At 38.7% G+C, this 24,535-nt stretch overlaps 1 protein-coding gene across 1 annotated transcript in view; it reads right to left on the minus strand.

The window, feature by feature from the left end:
• Positions 1 to 24,535, minus strand: part of LOC109928798 (CUB and sushi domain-containing protein 1-like) — a 2,165,117-nt gene that overhangs the window by 64,558 nt on the left and 2,076,024 nt on the right. Inside the window, exon 60 of the mRNA XM_048597409.1 lies at positions 22,461 to 22,634. Coding sequence (XP_048453366.1) covers positions 22,461 to 22,634 — 174 coding nt within the window. The remainder of the gene's footprint in view (positions 1 to 22,460; positions 22,635 to 24,535) is intronic.

Below are 24,535 nucleotides of genomic sequence, written 5' to 3' on the forward strand. Positions count from 1 at the left end.
CCGAAACGTCAGCTTGCCTGCTCCTCTGATGCTGCTTGGCCTGCTGTGTTCATCCAGCTCTACACCTTGTTATCTCACTGGCTATAGACTGCAATGTTCCAAGGCAATCATTTTTGAAGAAGGGTCCCAACCCAAAACGTCAACTTTCCTGCTCCTCTGATGCTGCCTGGCCTGATGTGTCCCTCCAGCTTCACACTTTGTTATCTCTGACCCCAGCATTGATAATTCTTACTATCTCTGAATCAATAGCCATGACTGAGTTTACTGTGGACTTCCAGAATGCAGTATGCAAGACAGCAAGCGGTCAATAATACAAAGTCATAGTTTCATTCAGCATGGAAACATATCTGTCAGTATAATTTGGCCATGCTGACCAGATATCCTAAACTGATGTAGTCCCATTTGCCAGCATTTGGTCCACATCCCTCTAAACTCTTCCTATTCATATACCTATCCAGAAGCCTTTTAAATTTTGCAATTGTACCAGCCTCCACTGATTCCTGTGGCAGCTTTTTCCATACAATCACCAAACTCTGCTTGAAAAAGTTACCCCCACCAACCCTTTTAAATCTTACCTCTTTCACCTTAAACATCGACCCTCTAGTTTTTGGACTCCCCTACTTTGGGAAAAAAGACCTTGGTTATTCACCATATCCATGCCCCTCATGATTTTATAAACCTTTATAAGGTCACCCCTCAGCGTCCGACGCTCCAGGGACAAAAACCCCAGCCTATTCAGCCCCTCCCTCTCGTTCAAACCCTCCAATCCCAGCAACATCCTCATCAATCTTTTTTGAACTGCTTCAAGTTTAACACCATCTTTCTGTCAGCAGGGAGACCAAAATTGAATGCAGTGTTCTAAAAGTGGCCTAACCAGTGTCCAGCACAGCACAACGTGACAGCCTAATTCGTGTATTCAATGCATCAACCGTTGAAGGTAAGCATGCCAAATGTCTTCTTCATCAGTGACCATACACCTGGCCAAATGGTCAATCAAAAGATATTTGATCCAATCCATTTGAAACACCTTATTTCCCACTATTTTCATTCATCAGTTACGTCATACAAGGTTCATTGCATTACTCCCGAAAGCTGAGCAAACACACAAACCAGACTGTTACTTTATTCAGGTGAGAATATAATCCAGGCCAACCAGCAAGCTCCTCGAGGAACTTAGAGGCCATTGATTGGAATTGAGGGTTGCAGACATCAACCCCCTTCCTCCCAATTACAAACCTCTCTGCATACTTTTGCCAATTGGAGGGACAGGGATCTGTCTTGGGAATCTGGCACTGTGCCCAACATTTAAATAACATGAAAGATCCCTCCATCACTCAGATATGAATCCACACTCACTGCATGTCCCATTCATGGCACCTCATGCCCTTAACTGAACCTCTTGCCTCTCACAGATCCTTGCCAAGTTATGTTTCTTTACCCACATCCCACCCCATTATGTAACCTTCATGTCAAGCTATGCCCCACTAGTTACCTGCTCTCTAGGTCCCAACTTATGCCAACATGCCCAAGCTTTTTCCCATGCATTCTAATTCATCCAGTATGCATCATGGGCAGACATCAAAACTCATGCCGAGACTAATTAAAATTAAGAAAAAAAGCACTAATTTATTGAAAACATTTACAACATTGACTTTCCTTAAACAAGATGAGGCATTATGTTTCATTCAAGTGCATTATACACTGGAATTCAAAGTCTCACATCAAAGTGCCCAAAACTGCTTGTCAATATTAATCAAACTGCAAAGTGGAAGGCACACACTCTTACAAAGGGTGGTTGTGAAACCAGTCATGCAGCGGCAATTCAAAAATTGAAATTTTCAGGCCTATGTCAACAGGCAGAGTAACAGCAAGCATTCTTTCCTTTTTATTGGCAGGTTCCTCTGACAGGTCTATCTAACAGTTTTGACAGGTCATGTTGAAAGGTGCTCCAGCTAGTTTTGACAGCTGATTTTGACAGGTCTGTTGTCAGTTTTAATGAGCTTGATAGTAAAGTGCTTATCCACTTTATACACACGTGTGCCTATATTTAACAATCCCAAATGGAACCTAAGCTTCATCAAAGGCAAGTGACCACCCGATAGTTTCCCTGCGATCGCATTCAATAGGGAACTGTTCCTCTCCATCGGGTACCCTCATTATCCAAACTAATGCACAAATTTCAAAACTTCTCCGAGCAAGTCTAGTCAGTAAACAAGTTTCACACTGAAAAGCTGGCAAACCAGGCAGTGGATGATCTAAATCACAGAAGAGTTACGGTGCAGAAAGAGCCTATTTGGCCCATCATGCTTGCACCAACTGGGTAAATGAACATCATGATCTAGTTCCAATCTTCTACTTCTTCTCCATACTCTTGCACAATATTTTCTATCAAAATGATCACCTAATGAACTTATTTGAACAAGCCTCCACGACACTTCCAGGCAATGCATTCCATCTCCTCCTGACTTCCTGAGCGAAAAAGTTTTTTCTCATATCACCCATGCTTCTTTTGCACATCACTTTAAATTTATGCCTTCTCGTTCTTGTTCCTTTTATGAGCAGATACAATTTCTTCCTATCTATTCAATCCAGCCCACTCATGATTTGTGAAACCTCTATCAGTTCTTCCATTAGCATTCTTCTTGTAGTTTTCCTTTGTGACTGCATTTTTAAAAACTTTCTTCCTGATGATACAGATTTCAGGTCAGAAACCATTGGTCCACATGGGCCAAATTTTTTTATTATTCAAGAAAATTGCAACTGATTCCTTTGGCATCAAATGAAGCAAACTCTTTAAAAAAAAAATATTCAAACATTCCTAAAACCAATTACAGTTTCCACAGACGTTTTAACAAAATGACAAATTGTCCTTCCTGCACTGCTTTTGGGTCAAAGCTCATCGCGTCAGATGGCTGAGCTATTTTAACTTCCACCAAGCTATTTTGATTATTTTTCTCTATTAAACAATTCTCCTTAAATGATGCAATTTATCCATTCAATATTATTTCTTACATGATTCATGTGCTCTAATTTAAATCAGATTATTATTTAAGTGCATTTGGTAGCTGAAAGCTTTTGAGGAGGAATCATTGAGATTTTGCTCACCCGAGGGTCCTATCTAACCATTGGTGCCTGATTTGTAGTGAAGAGAACTGTAAGTACAGCGCTCTTCATTATTGTTAAAGAATGGACACCTAAAGTATTTAACTTTTTATGTGAGTATATACAGAACACTGCTGTCCATCAGAGCATGCTGTGCACAAATTGAGTCAAACATTTCTTTCAATTTTAAATACACTTTAGAAATGCTTCATTGACTGCAGATTGATTCAGGATGGCCTGATGATATGCAGGATGTCAAGTGAAAGCAAATTTTTTTTGCTCAAGGTAGTCCTCATAGCAATATTGAATCCTGTTAATCATTTTTCTCACCTGTTTTGTATATCTATCTCTCTTTCTAGCAGGTGTTAAAATATATTCATAAGGACAAAAATAACCTTCTAGTGCTTGCACATGCTTGTTGCTCTAGGTGCCCTGCTCTTGTGTCAGCTTTGTGGGAAGGGTATCTCAGGGTAGGCAATGCCTAGTGGTATTATCACTGGATTATTAATTCTGAAATGGAGGTAATATTCTGGGGACCTAAGCCGAACCCTGTCATGGCTGATGGTGAAATTTGATTTCAATAATAATTTGGAAATAAGATTCTAATGGTGGCCATTAAACCATTGTTGATTGTCAGGAAAGATCCCTCTGGTTCATTAATGTCCTCTGTAAAGGAAACTGCTATCCTTACCAGGTCTGATCTACATGTGACTCCAGACCTATCGCAATGTGGTTAACTCATAACTGCTCTTTGTGCAGTTAGAGATGGGCAATAAATACTGGTCTAGCCAGTGATGTCCACATCCCATGGATGAATTAAAAAAGAATTCCGCATTGAACTGCATGGTGAAGTGAGACAATGCTATACTTACCTAATTGAATCACACCAGAACCTCCAGAAAAAATAGTTAGGAATTTTTCCATGTGAATAAAGGTTGAAACATGTGATGAGTCTTAACTATTGCCAAACAAAAATTCTCTACCATTGAAAAGTGACTTATTCCTTCAGATTTTAGTTGTCAGTGGAAATCAAAAATGCTTGCTGTCCTCTGAATCTCATTTTGTTTTCTTTCGGAACCTAATTTGACATGAAATTAAACATTCTGACACTTCCCATTTCAGACTCTTCACTGCTGATAAACAATTACTCATTCTGATAGATTGAGGGGATACATAGTTTCTTTCCCTGTCCAGACAAATCCCAGATCCCCAACACAGAGTATTGAAATTTTTGTTTCTCAAATTTACATTATGTTTTCATGCACAATCCCATTGAACGTTATTTGTTGCTGATTGCAAAATCCAGCCTTTTAAGGTTAATGAAGAGGCAGAAGCTGCAGTCATGCAACTGATACAAGCTTTAAATGACTGTCAGAAGTGAAAGGAGCAAGGTTCTTTATGACATTATCATTAATAAAAAAAAACATGATTTACCTCTGAGATGAAGTGTACAATAATATGAGGATAGTAGTTATTGGTTTCATCTTTTGCTAATGTGAATTAAGTTGAAGTATCCATACACATATCAATGTGGCGTGTTGAACTTATGTGTTAACAACAGTTTGATGCCTGTAATGTCATCATCAGTGGCAGTCTGAGGTTACAATTACTTAATGAATTGCAGTGTGAGGTTCTATTGTACTTGCTAAACTGCTCTCCAGTACAGTTGTGAATCAGAGATTGGAGATCATACATTTGATTGTGCTAAATTAGCTGATCTTAGCAAGAATATAAGAAACAGGAGTAGGCTTTTTGACACTTCAAGCCCTCTCCACCATTCAACTCTGTCTTCGTGCATCATTCCCATATCCTTTAATTCACTCAGTACCTGAATTTCTTTTGACCTTTGTCTTGAATAGACTCAGAAAATGAGACTTCACGACTCTCTGCTGCAGAGAATTCTGAAGATTCACAATTTTTCAAATGAAGAAATTTCTCATCTCAATCCTAAATGGATGGGGTCTTTATTCTAAAGCTCCAAACCCGTGTTCTCAGTTCCTCAGCTGTGGAACAAATTTCCTCAATGTCTATCCTGTCAATTTCCTTGTGAATTTTATATATTCCAATTCAATCAATTTTCGTTCTGTTCAACCCAGTATAGGCCTTGTCTTCTCAATCTCTCCTTATCAGAAAATAAAACCGTCACACCACAAACCATTATACTGACACTGAACCATACTGCCTATAGGGTAAATGTGCCTTTAATTAGACAAGGGGACCAAAACTGTATATTATACTCCAGATATAACTTCCTTAGTGCCCTGTTTATTTAAACATTCAGTACTGCACATGGCCTTGGCAAAAAAGGAGGAAAAAATGTCTTTTTTTTGTCCTTATAAATATATTTTAACACCTGCTGGAAAGTGAGATAGGTATACAAAACAGGTGAGAACAATGACATCAGGATTCAACATTGTTATGAGGACTACCTGGAAAAAAAGATTTGCTTTCATTCGACACTCTGCATATCGTCAAGCGATCCCAAATCAATCTGCAGTCAAAGCAGCATTTCCAAAGTGTATTTAACTTTGAAGGAAATGCTTGACTCAATTTGTGCACAGCATGCTCTGATGCACAGCAATGCTCTGTATATACTTGCGCAAAAAATTGAATATTTGAGACCCATTTTGGACAGGAATATAGGGGGTGGGGGTGGGTGTGTGCTCATACGTGAAAAATGTTTTTAAGGGGCCTACTTTCAACTAAAAGGTAATGGCAGAATGCCATTTCTGAGAAGAATTTAAAAACTATCAGTATTTTCAACATTCACATATGTATTTATAAGCAGTCCTAAACCATGGCAAGGAAGTTGTGTTATCAGCTGTGGTTTCAAAGGTGTTTGGAAACCAGGAAAAAGGAAAGGGAAGGAAAGGGCATGTCACTGGATCATGTCATTCTGTTTGCTTCCAGCTTCTGGCCTAATAGATGGAGTCAGTATTCACAAGTACTGTTTTAATGATTCACAAATTATGATGCATGAACGATTAAGGATATTTCAGTTAAAAGTGAGGGATCAATTTTCACACAGGATCAATCATCACTCGAGTATATATGGTAACAATGGTCATGTCTATTTTAAGTGGTTAAATCGAAAGATAAATGTTGACCAGCAGTACTTGGTCTTCATTGAAATTGTGCCCTGGGATTTTTTACATCCACTTTAAAGAAGGTAGGATTGTTGGTTTAACATGTCAGGTGCCAATGACATTGTAGCTCTAAAGCATCAGCCTAGATTTGTGTGTTCAAGTCTCTGAAGTGGGACTTGAACATTCAACCTTTAGACCCAAAGCTAAGAGGTGCTACCAATGGAGGCACAACTAATACTGTGAGATAATATCTCAGTGACAGTAAATGCCAGGCTTAGGCATTAAGAATTGTCACTTGGGAAATATGTCAAATAGCTAAAAATGTTTGCAGAATTATCCTGATACAAAGAAATTGCAATGCAATGCTCTGTGAGATTTGACTGCCTGAGTGTACGACATACTGCACTGCAACAATTACAGAGAAATAGAGCAGTACAAGACAGAAACAGACCCTTCAGTCCAACTTTTCCATGCTAATCAGATATCCTAAAATGATCTAGTCCCATTTGCCAGCATTTGACCCATATCCCTTTAAACCCTTCGAATTCATGTACCCATCCAGATGCCTTTTAAATGTTGTAATTGTATCAGCTTCCACCACTTCCTCTGGCAGCTCATTCCATACACGCACCACCCTCTGCGTGAAAAGGTTGCCCCTTAAGTCCCTTTTAAATCTTTCCCCTCTCACCTTAAACCTATGCCCTCTAATTTTGGACTCCACTGCCCTGGGAAAAAAAAACTGGGCTATTTACCTTATCCATGTCCCTCATGATTTTATAAGCCTCTATATAGTCACTCCCCAGCTTCCAACATTCCGAGGAAAGAAGCCCCAGCCTATTCAGTCTTTCCTGATAGTTCAAGCCCTCCAATCCCGGCAACGTCTTTATAAATCTTTTCTGATCTCTTTCAAGTTTAACAGCATCTTTCCAAAGCAGGCAGACCAGAATTGAAAGCAGTATTCTAAAAGTGATCTAACTAATATCCTGTACAGCTGCAACGTGGCATCTCACCTCATATATTTGATGCACTGACCAATGAAGATAAGCATGCCAAATGCTGTCTTCACTACTCTGTCTGCCTGTGACTCCACTTGCAGGGAGCTATTCACCTGCACTCCTAGATCTCTTTCTTCAACAATACTCCCCAAGGCACCACCATTATCTGTATAAATCCTGCCCCAGTTTGACACACCAAAATGCAACACCTCACATTTATCTAAATTAATCTCCATCTGCAAAAGTTCTTCACTACACCACCAATTTTCGTGTCATCTGCCAACTTACTGACCATACCTCCTGTTTTCACATACAAATCATTTACAGAAATGATGAAAAGCAGTAGATTCAGCTACGAGTCTTGTGGCACACCGCTGGTCTCAGGCCCACAGTCCAAAAAGCAACTCTCTACCACCACCCTCTGTCTCCTACCTTCAAGATCATTTTGTATCCAATTGACTAGATCCCCCTGGATTCCATGTGATCTAACCTTGCTCACCAGTCTATTATGCAAAACCTTGTCAAACACCTTGTGAAGGCCGTACAAGCATCGTCTACCGCTCTGCCTTCACCAAACTTCTTTGTCACCTCTTCAAAGAACTCAATCAAGTGAGACATGATTTCCCACACACAAAGCCATGTTGACTATGCTTAATCTCTCCTTTCCTTTTCAAATGCATGTAAATCCTGTCTGTCAGAATCCCCACCAACAACTTACCCACCACTGATGACAGGCTCATTAGTCTATAGTTCCCTGGTTTTTCCTTATCACTGTTCTTAAATGAAGGTACCAAATTAGCCACCCTCCAGCCTTCTCACACCTCACCTGTGGGGGTCGATGAGACAAATATCTCAGCAAAGGGCCCAGCAATCTCTCCCCCAGCTTCGCACATAGTTCTGGCATACACCTTTTCTGAAGGAGGGTCCTGAACCAAAACGTTAGCTTTCCTGTTCCTCTGATGATGCGTGGTCTGCTGTGTTCCTCCAGCTCCACACTGTGTTATCTCTCTGGCATACACCTGATCAGGTCCTGGGAATTTATCCAACTTTATACATTTTATGATCTCCAGCACTTCCTGTTGTGTAATATGGACACATTTCAAGACATCATTATTTATTTACCCAAGTTCCTAGCTTCCATGTTCTTCTCCACAGTAAATACTGAAGTGAAATATTTGTTCAGTATTTCTCACATCTCCTGTGGTTCCATGCATCGACAGCCTCGTTAATCTTTCAGGGGCCCCAGTCTCTCCCTAGTTACTCTTTTGCCCTCAATGTATTTGCAGAATCTCTTTGGTTTCTCCTTAAGCCTATTTGAAGGGCAATCTGAAGGCAGTGATTTTCTAATTTGGCTCTATTAGCAGAACTGCATAAATTACGATGCAAACAACTAGAGCTAAACTCTGGAAAATACATAACTGCTCTGTCAGGAATTTGTGGGCTTAGATCATGGCAATCCTGGGTGCTGACATTCTAGAAATTTCAGAGGAAATTAAGCAATTTGCAAACCATCATGCTGCAGCAGTCAATTATCCATTCAGCAATTAAAAATTAAATGTTTAACAGAAACATAGAACCTACACACAAGGTGACATTATGGTAGTGCCTTGCTTGAATTATTGCAATGCAGGTTTGAGGTTGTAGTTAGCATTAGATTGATGAGTTAACAAATAGTAATCAAACTGGACTGAGTGGAAATGGGAGCATAAAGTGGATAAACCCCCAAAATGCACACAAAAGTCATGGTATGTGATTAACCCATGTCTCTCACTGTGCTGTCAGCAGCACAGTAAATTAATTCATCATACATATTTGCCAGATGCACCAGTGCTATTCATCTGCTGTGTTAATACACAGCAGGTTTAATAGCCTGAGTAGCATAAAGATTATGTTCACCTATTAAATGGGGAGGTAGCTTATGACTCTGTCAGCGACAGTCGTTATTCTAACTCTGAATCTGTGCTGTGATATATTGAGGAATGGTGGCACGCTTAAAAAGCTGCACCAAGATTTTAGACACAGCACTAGAGGGCTTGGGGTAAGAGATGGAGAGAAGGAGAGACATCCCACATTTGTAAGACAAACAGGAGGCTTTTTGAGAAGATTTGGGAAAGGGTAACAGTGGCAATTGATATCTGGAGTATAGAGAAAGGATGAAACACAAGAAAATGTTTCATTATCCAACACAAGCTGTGAAGATAAGTAAGTTCAATCTTCAAAATCGTATATCCTGCCAACTTCACCATTAGCCTCAGTACCCTAACCGTGGATTCATCCGCTGCTTTAATAATGATTTCACACTTACCAACATTCCATAGCAATCAATATTCAGGCTTTCAATCAAGTTTGTCTACCTCACTCTCAGCACTTGCTGCAAGTCTCATACCCAGACCTCACAAATCACACGTACACTGATGACTATTCAATCATAACGGACATATTGCCCAAATATATTGAACTAACATTCTTTCCTTTCTGATAGTTCAAGCTGGAGTATTTAAGGGGGCACAGAAAAAAGCCAGAGGAGAACAAACTTGCCTGCATATGTTAACTTCACACAGAAGTTAAGCATCATGCTAAGGGGCACTCCTCAGGTCATGGCTGCTGGTATCTTCTAACTCACAAGTTTTAAATTGTGTAAACTCAAATTTCTCACATTTATCTCTCCACTTGTCATAACCTAATCCATTTTAACTTCTTAATGGGAAGAATTGGAACCTTCCCAATCAGCGTAGGAAGAGGAAGAAGACACAGGGGGTGAAGAGCCATTATCAATTGAATTCACAGTCAAATCCCTTGGCATAGAGGTTTACACTATGCATACTTGAGAACAGTCATTCGAATCTGCAGATCCCTTGCAGTCTTTCCAGAGGATCCACAAAATAATATGAAATGACAGTTGGAGGAGAGCAAGATGCGGATCACACATGTGCAATGTAGAGTGAGCTTACTGGCTCACGGAAAGTACTGTGCAAGGATAGGCAAGCTCTGTAGTGAGAATCAGACTTATCTATATGACTGACACCTGTGTATAAGTACCTGTTTCCTTACCAGCCTGATTAAAATCTCTTAAATATAATAAGCTGCTGAGTATTAAGTAGCATTGCAATTTAGATGTATGTGTTGTGGCATGTTTCTTGCCTGTTAATATCACATTCAGCTATTATTCTTATTTTTGAGCAAATGTAAATGCCCGAAGACAATTAGCCCACATGTAGCAATAGAGGGGCCGTACCTCAGTAATGTGCAGCATTGTTTGTGCCTCTCCACATGCACAAAGGGTTTGCGTTAATGCCCCAACTGTGGAGGTTGGCCAAGAGTCCTTCTTGTCCTGAGTATATTTAGCAGGGACACCCTTGCCATGGGAGTTCAAAACAACCATTTGATAAACAGAATTTGATATATCTGAAGAAATGTCTGAGGCCCAAGTAAATGAGGGACTGTGTGGTGGATATGTTAATTAAGAATTAATTTGGTTTGAATTGGTTGTATAAATATGGGGAGCTCGTAGTCAGAGGAGTGTCTGTTTAGTGAAGTGTGACTGACTGAAATAAAACTGTCACTTAAAAGTGTGGACTTGAATTCTGTTTGAACGCCATTACCTTTCAGAGTATAGCGTCGGCAGCAGAAGATGGTTGGGTCAAAATAGGATGTTTTGGGGGGTATGACTCCCCTACTCCTGCTTTCTGAAAATGAGCCTTCTGACCAGTGGAAGAATGAAGTAACCAGGTATGTCTGGGTGACTTCTTTAGAAAAGATGAAGCAAAGTTTAGCCTTTGTACTTTTGTTACCATACAGAGAGCTTTCTTTCCAAGTTGGAGACTGATGACTTGAACCCAGATGAAAGTTTGGGCAGATTGTTAATTTACACGGATAAAATTTATCAAAAATGATGACCTATTGACTGCTTATGAGGCATGATCAAATTTTGACAAATTTAGGAAAACAGGACAGTACTATGGAAGAGTACATAATAGAATTTACTTGGTTGTATGCAAGACTGCAGAAATTTAATTTGGCAGCACAGTGGTACAGTGGCAGTAATTCTGCCTCACAGGGCCAGAAACTGGGTTTGATTCCAGCCTCGGGTGACTGTGTGGAGTTTGCACGTTCTCCCTGTGCCTGCGTGAGTTTCCTTCAGGTGCTCCAGTTTCCTTCCACAGTCCAAAGATATAGAAGTTAGGCGTATTGGCCAAGCTAAATTGCCTCGTAGTGTCTAGGAATGTGCAGGCTAGGTGGATTAGCTATGCTAAATGAGGGGTTAAGGGGATAGGGTGGAGAGGGTGTGGGGTTTGGGTGGAATGCTCTTGGGAGGTTCGGTGCAGACTTGATGGGCTGAATGGCCTTTTTCTACACTGTAAGGATTCTCTGAAATTGGCCAATCTGTGTTGGCATTTAAGTTACTGGGCTGTGTGAAAGCATCAAATTTGGACAAACTTCTAGATTTGTTGGGAGTTAAATTTGTTGATAAACATACACGACTTGTACAAATGCTAAAAAACTTCCCAGGAAAGCATTACTTCTCAGCATCATCCACAGCACAAAGGTGGCAATCACTGATATGACATTGGAGGACATTATGTTAACAAAGTGGCGAGACAATCAAGAGGCAGGTCATAGGTGTAGCTCAGGGTGTAGTCAATTGATCTTTCAGGGGAAATTCAAAACACCATTATGCCATGAACTGTCCCAAAAGGCTTGAAAAAGTTTTTAAAACCAACTAAGAAACGGAGGAAGAGATAGTAGGAACTGCCGATGCTGGAGAAAATGAGATTAAAAGGTGTACAGCTGGATGAACACAGCAGGCCAAGCAGCATCAGAGGAGCAGGAAAGCTGACGTTTCGCTCTTCTGTTGCTGCTTGGCCTGCTGTGTTCATCCAGCTCTACACCTTGTTATCTAGCAAATGGAGGAAGATGGAAATACAGATCAGAGAAAGGTCATTGTATTGTTGTTACAAAGCAGAGGTTGACCCCCCTCTGAGAACTAAAATCGAAACACCCAAACAGGAGCACCTCGCCCTATAATCTGTAAAAGGAGTGTAAAATGTGGTGTAACCTGCCTTTCAGCAACTTCTAGTGGTTAAATAAAATAAATCCCTAACACTCACTTTGCAATCAACAAGTAACAATTTATTTATCTAACTCTAACAGTGAACAAATTAACTAAACTACTACCAAACCGAATAAATCCCCTCTAACTCCCAACTGTTTCTGAATAAAGCAAGATTCTAATGGTATGCTGTTCCAATAAATACAAATCACACTGAAATAAAAACAAATAGAATTTAGTCTCTCAAAATTACAGCCAGGTTGTGTGTCTTCCAGAATGTTCTGTGCCTTATCTGATGACTCTTCTGTCAGGAATGCTTTCTCTGTCGAGCCTTCTGTCAGGAATATTAACTAGTTGTGCCGTTGGTCCCATTGTTATTTAGATGGTGCTTTCTCTCAGATATAGAGGAGTCTGTGAGAGCCAGCGATTCCCTCTTGAAAGCTGAGGGTTGTTAGCTCTGGTAGATGGCAGTTAGCTCTGCTGCTTTGTCCAACTGCCCCCTTCTTTTTATACCCTTGATGACGTATCAATATTTCTCACAATAGGATTCGTCTTATGTTGTCAAGACCATCAGATATAAATTTAGAGATAGTAGGAACTGCAGATGCTGCAGAATCTGAGATAACAAGGTGTAGAGCTGGATGAAGAAGGATATAGGCCCGAAACGTCAGCCTTCCTGCTCCTCTGATGCTGCTTGGCCTGCTGTGTTCATCCAGCTCTACACCTTGTTATCTCAGATATAAATTTAATTTGTTTTCAGTATCTAAGTGCCTGGTTCAAATTGATTGGCTAAATTCGAAACTTGTTATCTTGGTAAAAACTGCTGCTTGGCCTGCTAACTGTATGGCCTTTTGATGCAACTGTTTCAATTTGGGTGCTTTCTGTGTACTTGTAAACTTTCAAGTTGCTGCTCACAGACATCCATTTTAAATCTCTAAGCATAGAAAATGCACATCATCTTTTAAAGGGACCAGGCAAGGCTTTCCCTTCAAGCATTTTACAAACACCAAATTCTTAACTTCAAGCCTCCCAATCCACAAGTACTCTACTTAACGTCACAACACTGGTCACAAGAAATTTCAGCCCAGTGATGAAAGTGTTGGTGACAGAGTCTTTCAAATGTGCAATATTAGATAATAGATGTATATCTACTGTGTGTGGAATTAACTGGATAAAATACCAACTAGATTCTCTGAGTAAAAAGGATCAGAACAAAGGCAACAAATATGAGAGTTCCACCAGGTTTGAATTTGGAGAGGAATACATGCTAAAATTGTTAACATGAGTGGTTATTCCTTTTTGAATAGAAAGAATGAATCATTTTATTTGCTTGGGTGCAGGCTCCAGTGAAAAACCCTGGTATTATGTAGGCAATGAAGAAAGTCCTGGTTTTGACCAACAAGTTAGGATTAACTACAGATATCATAGTGAAAGTACCCCTGGGTAGCAGCAATCATAAAATGATTGAACTTTACATTCAGTTCAAGGGAGAGAAGTATGGGTATAAGACCATTATTTTCAAAATATGAGGAAATTACGAAGCGCATGAAAATGGAGCTAGCAAAAGTGAACTGGTGATTTAAGTTGAAGGATATGTAAATAGAAATCCACTGGTATACATTTAAGGGATACCCCAGAATGTACAGAACAGATACATTCCAACAAACAAGAAAAATTCTGCAAAATGAACATGACATCTGTGGTTAACTAAAAAAGGTCAAAGATTGGTGGCAAGTCAGAAGATTGGACAGAATTTAAAAAAAAAGAATTAATGGAAGATTAATAAAGAGGGAAAAGTTAGAATATGGGAGAAAGTTATTTAAAGAAAAGGGTGGGGTGAGCAAAGTTAAAAAACAACTATAGAAAATAAGTCTGGGGAATCAATAATGGAAGAAAACGAGATGACAGACAAATTGAGTATCAGTCTTCACGAGAGAGGACGCAATTAAAATAATAAATAAAAGCTAATGGCGAAGAAGTAACATAGAGGCATGAAGAGGAGATTAGCTGGCTGACAGGCAGTGGAGTAGGAATAAATGGGTCTTTTTCAGGCTGGCACAATGTCACAAGTGTTTTGCTACACAAGTTGGTATTGAGCGTTCAACACTTTGCAACTGATGAAATTAATTGGATGAAGGGAGAGAAGGTCTGGCCACAAAACATGCTTATGACACAAAGGTAAGCAGGAAAGTGGACATAAGGAGCTTACAGAAGGATATAATTAAGTTATGTGAGAGTGCAAAGCAATGTGGGAAAGTGTGAAATTGTCCATTTTGATAGAACAAAAAAGAAGCATATTACCTAAGTTGTGACAGCTTGCAGAGCTCTGGGATGCAGACAGATCTGGGTGACCAAATGCATAAGTCACAGGAGATTAGTATGCAGGTACGACAAGTAATCAGGAAAGCTAACAGAAGTTTATGTTTTATTACAAGTGGAAATAAATGCAAGAGTAGGGAGGTTACAGTTCAGTTATACGGTGCATTGGTGAGAATGTATCTGGAATACTCTGTCCAGTACTGGCCATGGCACTCATGGAAGGATGTTAGTGCATTGGAAGCAGCTCTGAGAAGGTTGATTAAACAAATACCTGGAATAAATGGATTGCCTTATAAGAACAGGTTCGGCCGACTAGGTATGCACTCTTTGGGATTTTAAACAGTTAGACATGACTGAATTGAAACACAAGATCCTGTGGAAACTTAACTGGGGGAATGGTGAAAGGATACTTCTCTTTGTGAGAGAATCTAGACTATCTTTGTGAGAGAAAAAAGGGGTGTCCTATATAAGACTGGGATAAGGAAAAAAAATCTTTCAGAAGGTTGAGAGTATTGGAATACATTTGCTCAAAAGGCAGTGGATGCAGAATCTCACATTATTTTCAAGACAGAGGTTAGTTAATGTGAACTTGAATCATGTTTAAATGCAGTTATCTTTTGGGGGGTAACATTTGCCACAAGAAGCTTGTCAGTGACTTCTTGTGTTTTGTATTCCTTGATCCAAAGGATGTCTGCTCGTAGACTTGCTCAAGAAACTTGCTCCAGCTGGGGAGAGAGGTCAAGGTAGAAGGTAGGCAGTAGGTGGATGATAAAAAATCAATCATTGACTGGCTGTATGAGGTGCAGCACGGGTGTTTTCAGCCTGCTTGTGGGGTTTCATCAGTTGGTGGTTGTTTTGGGGGTAATATTTGAAATGACAGGATGCCAAGGAAAAGTATTGAGTTGAACATCCAGGTGACTATATACATTATCGTATTCAATTAAATGTCAGCAAGGTGGTCAGATATATGAGATCATGACTGGATGCAGGTTGTCATCTGCAACTCCAAAATTACAGCAGCAGCTTCAAATTAATGTTGGATGCTTCACCATCTTACCAGTCTGCATACAGACCATGATCATTAGGCTTGCAAGTTGTATTTCCAGTAGAGTCTTACAGACATATTAATAAGAGGGGTGTGCCTTCATTTTGAACTTGATTTGTAAACGTTAGGTGACCGATTTAGTCTTGATGAAGTTTAATGGGAATTGAGCAAGAAGTGGTTCAATAAATTGCCAAAGGAGTGAATGCGATTGGATTCAGTACGCTGTGATTTTACATAATACAATAAGGTGCAATGAATACAGGGGAATTTGACAGTATACATTGTTGTTAAAATAAAACTAAACAGGCTTCAACTAGACACAAAAAACTGAAAAAAGAGGACATGGCTTCTGAAAACTGTAGGTAGATGACAGATAGACATGCTAAGGTGTGTGAAGAATTGTCGAGTACCAGGAGCTTGAAAACAGTAAATAGAGTTTAAGAACTCAAACTTCAGAGACAAACAGCAGGTAAGAGAAAGAACTTCAAGGGGACACAGAATTATTGAAATCTCTGCTTTGTCAACTCTTAATTCCTCAAAATTAGCATACCACCATTTTGAGTTTTGGACTGTATATATGTATAAACTACTTAAGAACAGCCAATGTGTAGAACTCCAAGAAGGAGGCTTTGATAGTGACCTTTACAAGGGAAATTTGATCAAAGGGAACAAAAAGAAAGGCTAACAGAGACCAAATAATGTTCTATTTATCAAATTTAGGCAGCATGAATGTGCTGAAAGCTCAGAAATAACATAGAACAAGGAATCTTTTCTCTCTCCCAAAATCTGCTGTCTTGCTGGTCCAACTGCACAAGAAAACATCAACTATTTAACTACAGAAACCATTACAGCTGTTGGATCTGTCCTCATGTGCAGCAACAAGGAATTCAAGCAAAGGGCCCCAACAGTACAATGAGAAATGCCTGTACTGACTTGCTTCTTAGTATGTCTGGCTCTTAGTTAATAATCTTACCTCATTATTTGTAAGGGGTCTTCAGCAATAGCTTTGAATAAACTAACATTAAATTGTTAAAGCAACAGCTTGGCTGTTTGTCCACCTTAACATGAATCATTTCAAACCAAAAGGGAACTTAACGAGCCGCATTTATTCTGTTCACTGGTCATATGGTGAATTTGTCAGGATGCCATGACAGGGATATGATTTGGTGTACTGTGATTTTAGACTATGGCAATATATGTTTTCATGCATTAGTTTAAAACACAATAAATTAAATTTGTTTCAGACTAGTGGAAATGTATGTTTAGGATTATACATGTGTTTGGCTCGAGTTAAATATGTAACAAAATGACCCATTTAGAATTAACTGTGGGAATTCACTTCAAAATGAAATTGCCAAATATTGATTAAAAGGGTTTATTTGGGTACTTTGCTTATTTGAACAACAATCAGTTGGTTTAAATTTTAATATAATTATCATAGTCCATCCCATACCTGTTGCTAAAATCGCAATGGATAATTCATCTTTGTACAAGATTTCGCTGAATTTTTCACCTTTAATGAGCTCATATGACATTTCCCTCTTTGCTAGTTTTAGTAAATATGTTAAAATAATTAATTAAAGACTAAAATTAATAAATAGCAAAGAACAATATGGTATGTGTAGCATAAACTTCTAAACAAAGTACGTTTGATGGTAATTTTGTCTCTCATCCTTAAATAATGCATTAGTATATTTGAAAATATGCTAATTAAAATACTTAATTAGAATTCCATTCACGTAATATGAAAAAAACTGTTTGATCAATGTTAATTCTAAATTGAACAGCCAAAATTTTAAATGTCACAAAACTGACTGTTAATATCTCAAATACTGCCTGTTTATAAAACACACGACCTTTTGTTGCAGTTGCTAACAAAATTGTCAGTAGCAACATCCATTTTAAGCATAAACATTTCAATGATTCCTGAAGTTAAAAGCATCCTAACTGTAATACATTTAAGAATTATAATTTCTAAAAACATAACTGATCATATTGCTAAAGGAAATACTTCAACAGGCAAAATGAGTCTCATAATCTTAAAGCCTCAGTTCTGTTATTTCAATGTGTAATGTGCTTACTGCATGGTTGTCAAACAGTGTGTGTTAGTTCCCTGCAGCTCAACAGTCTTAATTGCATTCTGTTTCCAACAGCATCACAAACAGGAACCATCATAAAATGTGAAGGTTCCCATGTCAATAGTCACTGTGGCCAACTGTTGGTAATTGTCTGAACAGCTGTCCGATGACTTGGAAACATTGCTGCCAGTTGTTGAGAACAGTGAGGAACAAAAGCACCTTGCTGGGTGATCACTGAGGTGGCTTCAGAATAAAGACAAGCTCCTGAATCACTGGCAGTACGCTTTGTATGTGTTTTCCTAGTAATTACATCAGTCAACAAGGCAACATGCTGACCAATAACTCCCCTGTTGTTTCTTTTAAATTGCCAAGGAAGTGTAATTCCAGATCCCCATCAACACTCATTAAGTTAAATTATTATCTGTGTCGTTCAGCTGAATCCCCAAGTGAATATTATTAATTCTGTTGTTTTCAAGCATTATAATTCCATTATTATTTTGTTTGGTCCATTGTGGTAAAAGACTGCTTTACAGCCTGCACAGTGTTTAGTTTTAGAAAAGCAATCCCACCCAAAAAAATGTAATCTAATATAAAAGCTGAAAGTGCTAGAGAACTGCAGCAAGTCTGGCAGCTTTTGTGGAGACAGAAACAGAGTTAATGTTTCGAGTCCAATCTAACTTCTCCAGATGCTGCCAGACCTGTTCTCCAACATTTCTCCAACATTTTCTGTTTTTATTTCAGATCTCCAGCATCGACTGTACTTTTATCTTATAGAATGTTCTAATTTTGGATAAATGCTCTAACAATTTGTCTGCAGTAACTTAAGTTGGAGATTTTTAAAAACAAACTCTTGAACTGGACTCTTCTGTTTCTAATGATGTTGAATTATGCTGAGGTGTGCTGCTGCGAATATTAATTATTGTCTAGCAGATTCAGCAAATGGTGCATACTCTATTTATGAGTCACCCTGACCCAACACACATGCTGCTACAAACTCTCCGGGAAAATTCCCTGGAGAATTATCTGGTGCTGGAAACCTAACAATTGTCATCCATTCTGGTAAGGGATACAAAGAGACAATTAACTAGCCCACTGTTAGCTTGGCTTTTTGATGTCTGTTGGAAAAATAAAGTAAAAATCTATATCGCGAATGGCACAGTTCCTTATTGAAGTGTTTTTTTCTCTTGAAACAGTCAAGTCTTCAATAGATAACACAGTGTGGAGCTGGAGGAACACAGCAAGCCAGGCAGCATCAGAGGAGCAGGAAAGCTGACGTTTCAGATCGGGACCCTTCTTCAGAAATGGGCAGGGGGAAGGGGACTCTGAAATAAATAGAGAGGAGGGGTGGGGCTGGGGAAGTTAGGTGGGATGGTGATAGGTGAGTGCAGGTAGGGAATGGTGGGGATTGGTCAGTGAGGTGGGAGGAGCGGATAAGTGGGAGAGAAGATGGACAGGTTGTGTCAGGTCAAGGAGGCAGGGATGAGAGGGAGGGTTGGTCAATAGGATGAGACCAGGGTGGGGAGATTTTGAAATTGGTAAAATCCACGTTTAGGCCATTGGGCTGTCGGCTCCCAAGGCGGAATATGAGGAGCTGCTCCTCCAGTTTGCGGGTGGCGTCATTGTGACACTGGAGGAGGCCCAGGACTTCAATAGCATTTTTTATGAACTCTCAAGGGTCACCATTAAAAGTGATGTAGGTTCTAATTCCCAGTACCTGTGTGAAAGTATTTTCTCTGAAAATATCTGCATATCTATTCACATCTCTCAGTTACTTTTCATTGCTCTGTTTCAATCCTTACAGCTGCTGGCAAGAATTAGATGGATACAATTTTTCCAGTATTGTGATTTAGGTCTGGTCATTTGGTATACAAATTGAGAACTTAAATTGTCCCCATTCACACTTTCAGTCAGTCAAACTGCAAACACAGCAGGAGCTGGAATTCTACATTTAAAAAAAAGCTTAATTCTGTTCTGAAGAAGGGTCACTGGACCCAAAACGTTAACTCTGATTTCTCTCTACTGATGCTGCCAGGCCCGTTAAGCTTTTCCAGCAATTTCGGTTTTTGTTTCTGATTTCCAACATCTTCATTCCAGGTTGACTAAACCCAGAAGCCATAAAACAGAGAGCAGGGCAAGAAGAATGACTTAATCACATAATTAAAATATGCAGGAATACTCTCTCATCACATTTAATATAAAATTTATTATTGAATTGTCCCATTAAAATGCTACATTAGAACTGCCAGTGCTCATTACAATTCCACACTTTCAATGTTCAAATGTATTTAAGTGAATCCACAGCTTAGTATAGTTTCTACTGTTGTTCACCCAGATTGTGTCACCTAACCCACTAGAACTATCTACTCTAATCCATTTTTTTCCACTTAGAAACACAGAAACTAGGAGCAGGGCTAAGTCATTCAGCACTGTGTGACTATCTGCTCAGCCATTCAATATGATCATGGCTGATAATTTTTGTGTGCATGTTCCTAATTTCTCCCTATACATTCTGATGTTATTTAAATTGAAAAAAAAATTCTCTTTTGAATATATTTAAATGAATTGGCCTCCAAGTCTCAAACAGTTTCCCAACTTTTGAGTTCAATATATTATAGACAAATATTTATACTTTAGCTTGTTCTTGAAGAGACAGAATTGCAGGTGTTTGATTTTGTTCTTCATAAATCCAAAAAGTATTGTTTTTTTTTCCTGAAGCAAAAAAGTACACTTTTCATTCATAATTCATTCTGAAAACAGCTGGTATTTCTCATCTATCACTGTTGAAAGCCATTCTATTTGTATATAAAATAGCATTTTGCTCTATCATTTAAAATAAAATCGTGGTGATAATTCAGGGTAGACAGAAAGAATAAAACCGCTACTATATAGTTTCAAAAATTATTATTTTTTCTCTATGCCTATGAGACTACTTGCTCTTGGCTGCTTTATAAAGGCAAATGTAAAGAGAACAGAACAAACATAAAAATGCTTTCTGTGTGTGGGTACTTACACGCACCCTGATGTATTCACATACTCAGGGCTTTGATCAGTTTATCCTGTTTACCGGTATTATTTCAGACCAAGAAGATTATTGCATTTTTCTCAATGTATCGGATTAAGTAACAATTTCTCTGCATTTGACTGGCTTGTGGCATATTGAATCAGCTCTTGGAACTCATTGCTTTTCCAAAGTTAATTTTCACTGATATCACAACTTTTTGTGTGTTTGCTGTAAATGATATTCTCTGTCACCTCACAGTCTTTGATCTCCTATTAGATCCTGCATCCTACTTCCTCTCATTCCAGTGATATTTCCCTAGTCCTCTCCCATTTGTTACTCTTGAATCTGCATGTCCTCTCTCTTCCCTTTCTAACTGGGAAAAAACATCAGCCCCTTTCTACTTTTACCTTCATAGGAAACGTGCATTAAACAATAGGAGGGATGTGAGGGTCCACAAGAGGGTGTACAGAAGATTTACTAGAATGCTTTGAAGGATGCAGAATTTTAGCTGCATGATTCGGTTAGAGAAGTTGGCTTTGCTCTTCTTGCAGAAAGATGAGGAGAGATTTGGTAGAGATGTTCAAGATTATGGCAGGTTTAGATAAGTAAGGAAGTACCAAATCTCTATATTTTTATTTTTCTGTATTTTTGATTGTGGGCTAAAATGGGAAAAGTATTGCTTTAAAACCAAAGATTGTGGAAGGAATTATGGTCCTTCAAAAAAAAACAAGTTAATGAAACACATTGTAAGTCATGTTTACACTGCTGCTTTGTTCAAGTAGTGGGAAAGGCTGTTTGTACATGGGCCAGTATCAGGGACTGCGTACTAAATGAAAGTCGGCTTACAGGCTGCTGATTGCTTGTTGGGATTTGATGACCAGCCTGGCAACAACCATTTGATTTGCTCCTGGGTGGCTGCACAGTTTGTGGATATGAACGATTTTGCCAGAAGCCTTCAGACTGCTGCAAGGGCAAATGATGTGACTCTCTCTCCGGTAACATATCAAAGTCCTGCAGAAATCCATTTATTCTCCCTCAACAATTGTGGCAATGTGTGGCCTTTAATTAATAACAAATAAACCTGGCAGTTGGTATATCATTCTTCTGTGCCTCTTGCAAAGAAAGAAAAAGATCCTGGACAAGAGAGATTGAAAAAGCAGAAAATCCTGTTAAGCAAAAGGATCACCTTAGTCAACCATGTGAACTGGGGCCATTGAATTATTCCCCCATTCTTGTTTCTTCACCCTACCCATAACACTAACCTTTGCTAAGTCTGTGTGCATAAGTATGAGAGAGACAGAATGAAAGAGGGGGAGTGGGGAGTTAGGAGATGGGGGTTTAGAGTTTAACTAATAGGGTTGTACATTTCATAGTTGTTTACCTATGATTAGAATCTTTTTTTTTGTATTAGGCCGTAGTACAGAAATCAAGTTCGTATTTTCTATTAGTTTGGGTCTCTTTAACAGATAAATTGGCAACTTTGCACACTTTGATTTTTTTTAATGTTTGTGAGACTCTGGGAAGAGTGGGGCTTGATTTCCAGTGTGTTACCCCAATAAGATGTGGCATAACAAAAAACTGTACCCATCAACTATAGTGCGACGAAACAGCGTAATGGTTTTGACAAAAGTTGCAGGAGAAATGTAACTTTATAATCATTAATGTTAGCAAAGGAGGAGCCTTTAATGTTGGCAGTCTCAGCTGGGTTCAAAGGCAGCCAGCCAGTATTGGAGGCAAAATGTCATTTCTATGTATTGTTTGTACTATGAAGCAATGCATTGTACCTGAGCAATGGGGGAGAGAACCACTCCAGTGACCATCCTCTTGGCAAATACGAGTATGATTTCCAATCAGAGTTCGAGCTCCAACACAAGAGTAGCGAACCAGGGAACCAAAGGTAAACTTGTCTCCAAATAGCTCACCGTTTGCAGGGATGTCTGGATGACCACAGGAAATAGCTGGAAAACAAAATGATCTTTATCAGAGCTAGAGTCACTGGATATGCTTTAAACAAGTAAAGGAACGCTACTTTAAATGTTTTAAAACTTAACTAGTCGTCAAAATCTTGCAGGTATCCTTGCCAAAAGAAGGATAAGATACCTAAGAGGTTTAAAAATGATATTAATATCATCCAACAATGTATATCTTCAATATTGGAAAAGTCAGAAGCTATTTAAAATAGAAACAGTCCAATTAAATAATGAACTATTAAACAATGTCAACGGTTACTCCTTGATTATGATGGCTATTTGCGCTTAATTATAAAATGTCTCAAAAATATTCTGGGTATTCGTATTCCGAGAGCAAAAAACAACACTGCAAATGTTCGTACTGTCAGACAAAACTAATGATAATTCAAAATATACATCAAGTCAATCAGATTCGTAGCCTTTTTCATAACTAAAAAAATTAGGAATGGATATGCATATTAAGATCAGAAAATGGGAAAATATTAAGAGATGTTAAACAGATACCTAACAAAAATGAACAACATTAAAGAAACAAAGCATGCTGAATAACAAAAGCACAGAATCCTTAATGAAAGTCAGGCAATGGGAACACACAAAAAAACTAAACATCAGATTTAAAACTGAAGGCCATTTTTGAACAAAAAAAAAGACAAAAATGCAGTGGGTCCATCAACTCTGAAAGGAAAGAGAAAGTAATGTTTCAGTAATTTTCCTACTCTGAAGTAAGAAACTAAATTCAGCGCAGAGATGGCAGCATGACAGATAACACTGTCTCTTCATTTGAATCAACAAATTTCCATCATGCTTGGTCATTCACATATCACCTGTAGCAATTTCAGCTGTGTTATATATGTGCAACAGTAGTAAAATAAGTATATCATAATGTTTGCGTAATACATTAAAAAATCATTTATTTTAATTTATGTTTCTATGGACATGGACATTGCTGGTTGGGCTAGCATCTCTTGATCCCTAATTGTCCTTGAGGAGGCAATGGTGAGCCATATTCTTAAACCATTGTAGTCCATGATGTGTGGGTACACCCACAGTGCAGTCAGAAATAGATGGTACATTTATTAATGCTTCTGTATTCCGTGGCTAATTAATAAATTGTTTTCATAATAAAGATAAAACTGTTCGGCTTTGAAGTTATGCTATGACAACAACGGATAAATACTTTGGACTCTTGAAATTATCTTCCATCTAATTTGGCAGAAGTGGTAAATGCTTTCAAATGGTGCTGAATGCTTTCAAATAAAGTTCAAGATTGGTTAGTGTTCACAATTATGAAGAGGATTCGTCAAACTGATGAAGATAAATTGTTCAAAGTCATAATGGATTCAAATACCAGAGTTAATAATCAGAACGCTGGGAGCACAAACTTCATTCAGATGCAAGAAGTTTCTTGTTCAAAGTGAACGCAAAAGTCACCATAGTCTGCTCTCTTGTTGAAGAGGTGACCCCTTATCCTAAGGGTCATGATGTCTTAGGCGAGGGTCAAGGTTGAGGAAGTGGGGTCTTCATAGTTACCTTAGCTGGTTCATAATTGAACCCATGCTATTGACATCATTCTGCATTGCAGACTAATTGTCCAGTCAATTGAGCAAACCATGTTGTGGAATAAATCACCAAGGAACGCTTTTAGAAAATTGATTATTATGGAGTCAAAGATACATATGAATTAATTTTTAGAGGGGAATGGGTCAAAAGAGATTTAGAAATTTGACAAAATTGCTGAAATAAACCATACATTGAAAGCTTAATAGCTCATAATCATCAGGACAATTGACAATAAATACCAATGTAAAGGGAAAACAATATTTAGACTGTTTGAGATAAGAATGTTGGTTGGTTCTGGTGTTTGAATGGACAATGTGCCAGATGGATGG

This window comes from Rhincodon typus, chromosome 5 (assembly GCF_021869965.1).
Source record: "Rhincodon typus isolate 14 chromosome 5, sRhiTyp1.1, whole genome shotgun sequence".
NCBI lineage: Eukaryota > Metazoa > Chordata > Chondrichthyes > Orectolobiformes > Rhincodontidae > Rhincodon > Rhincodon typus.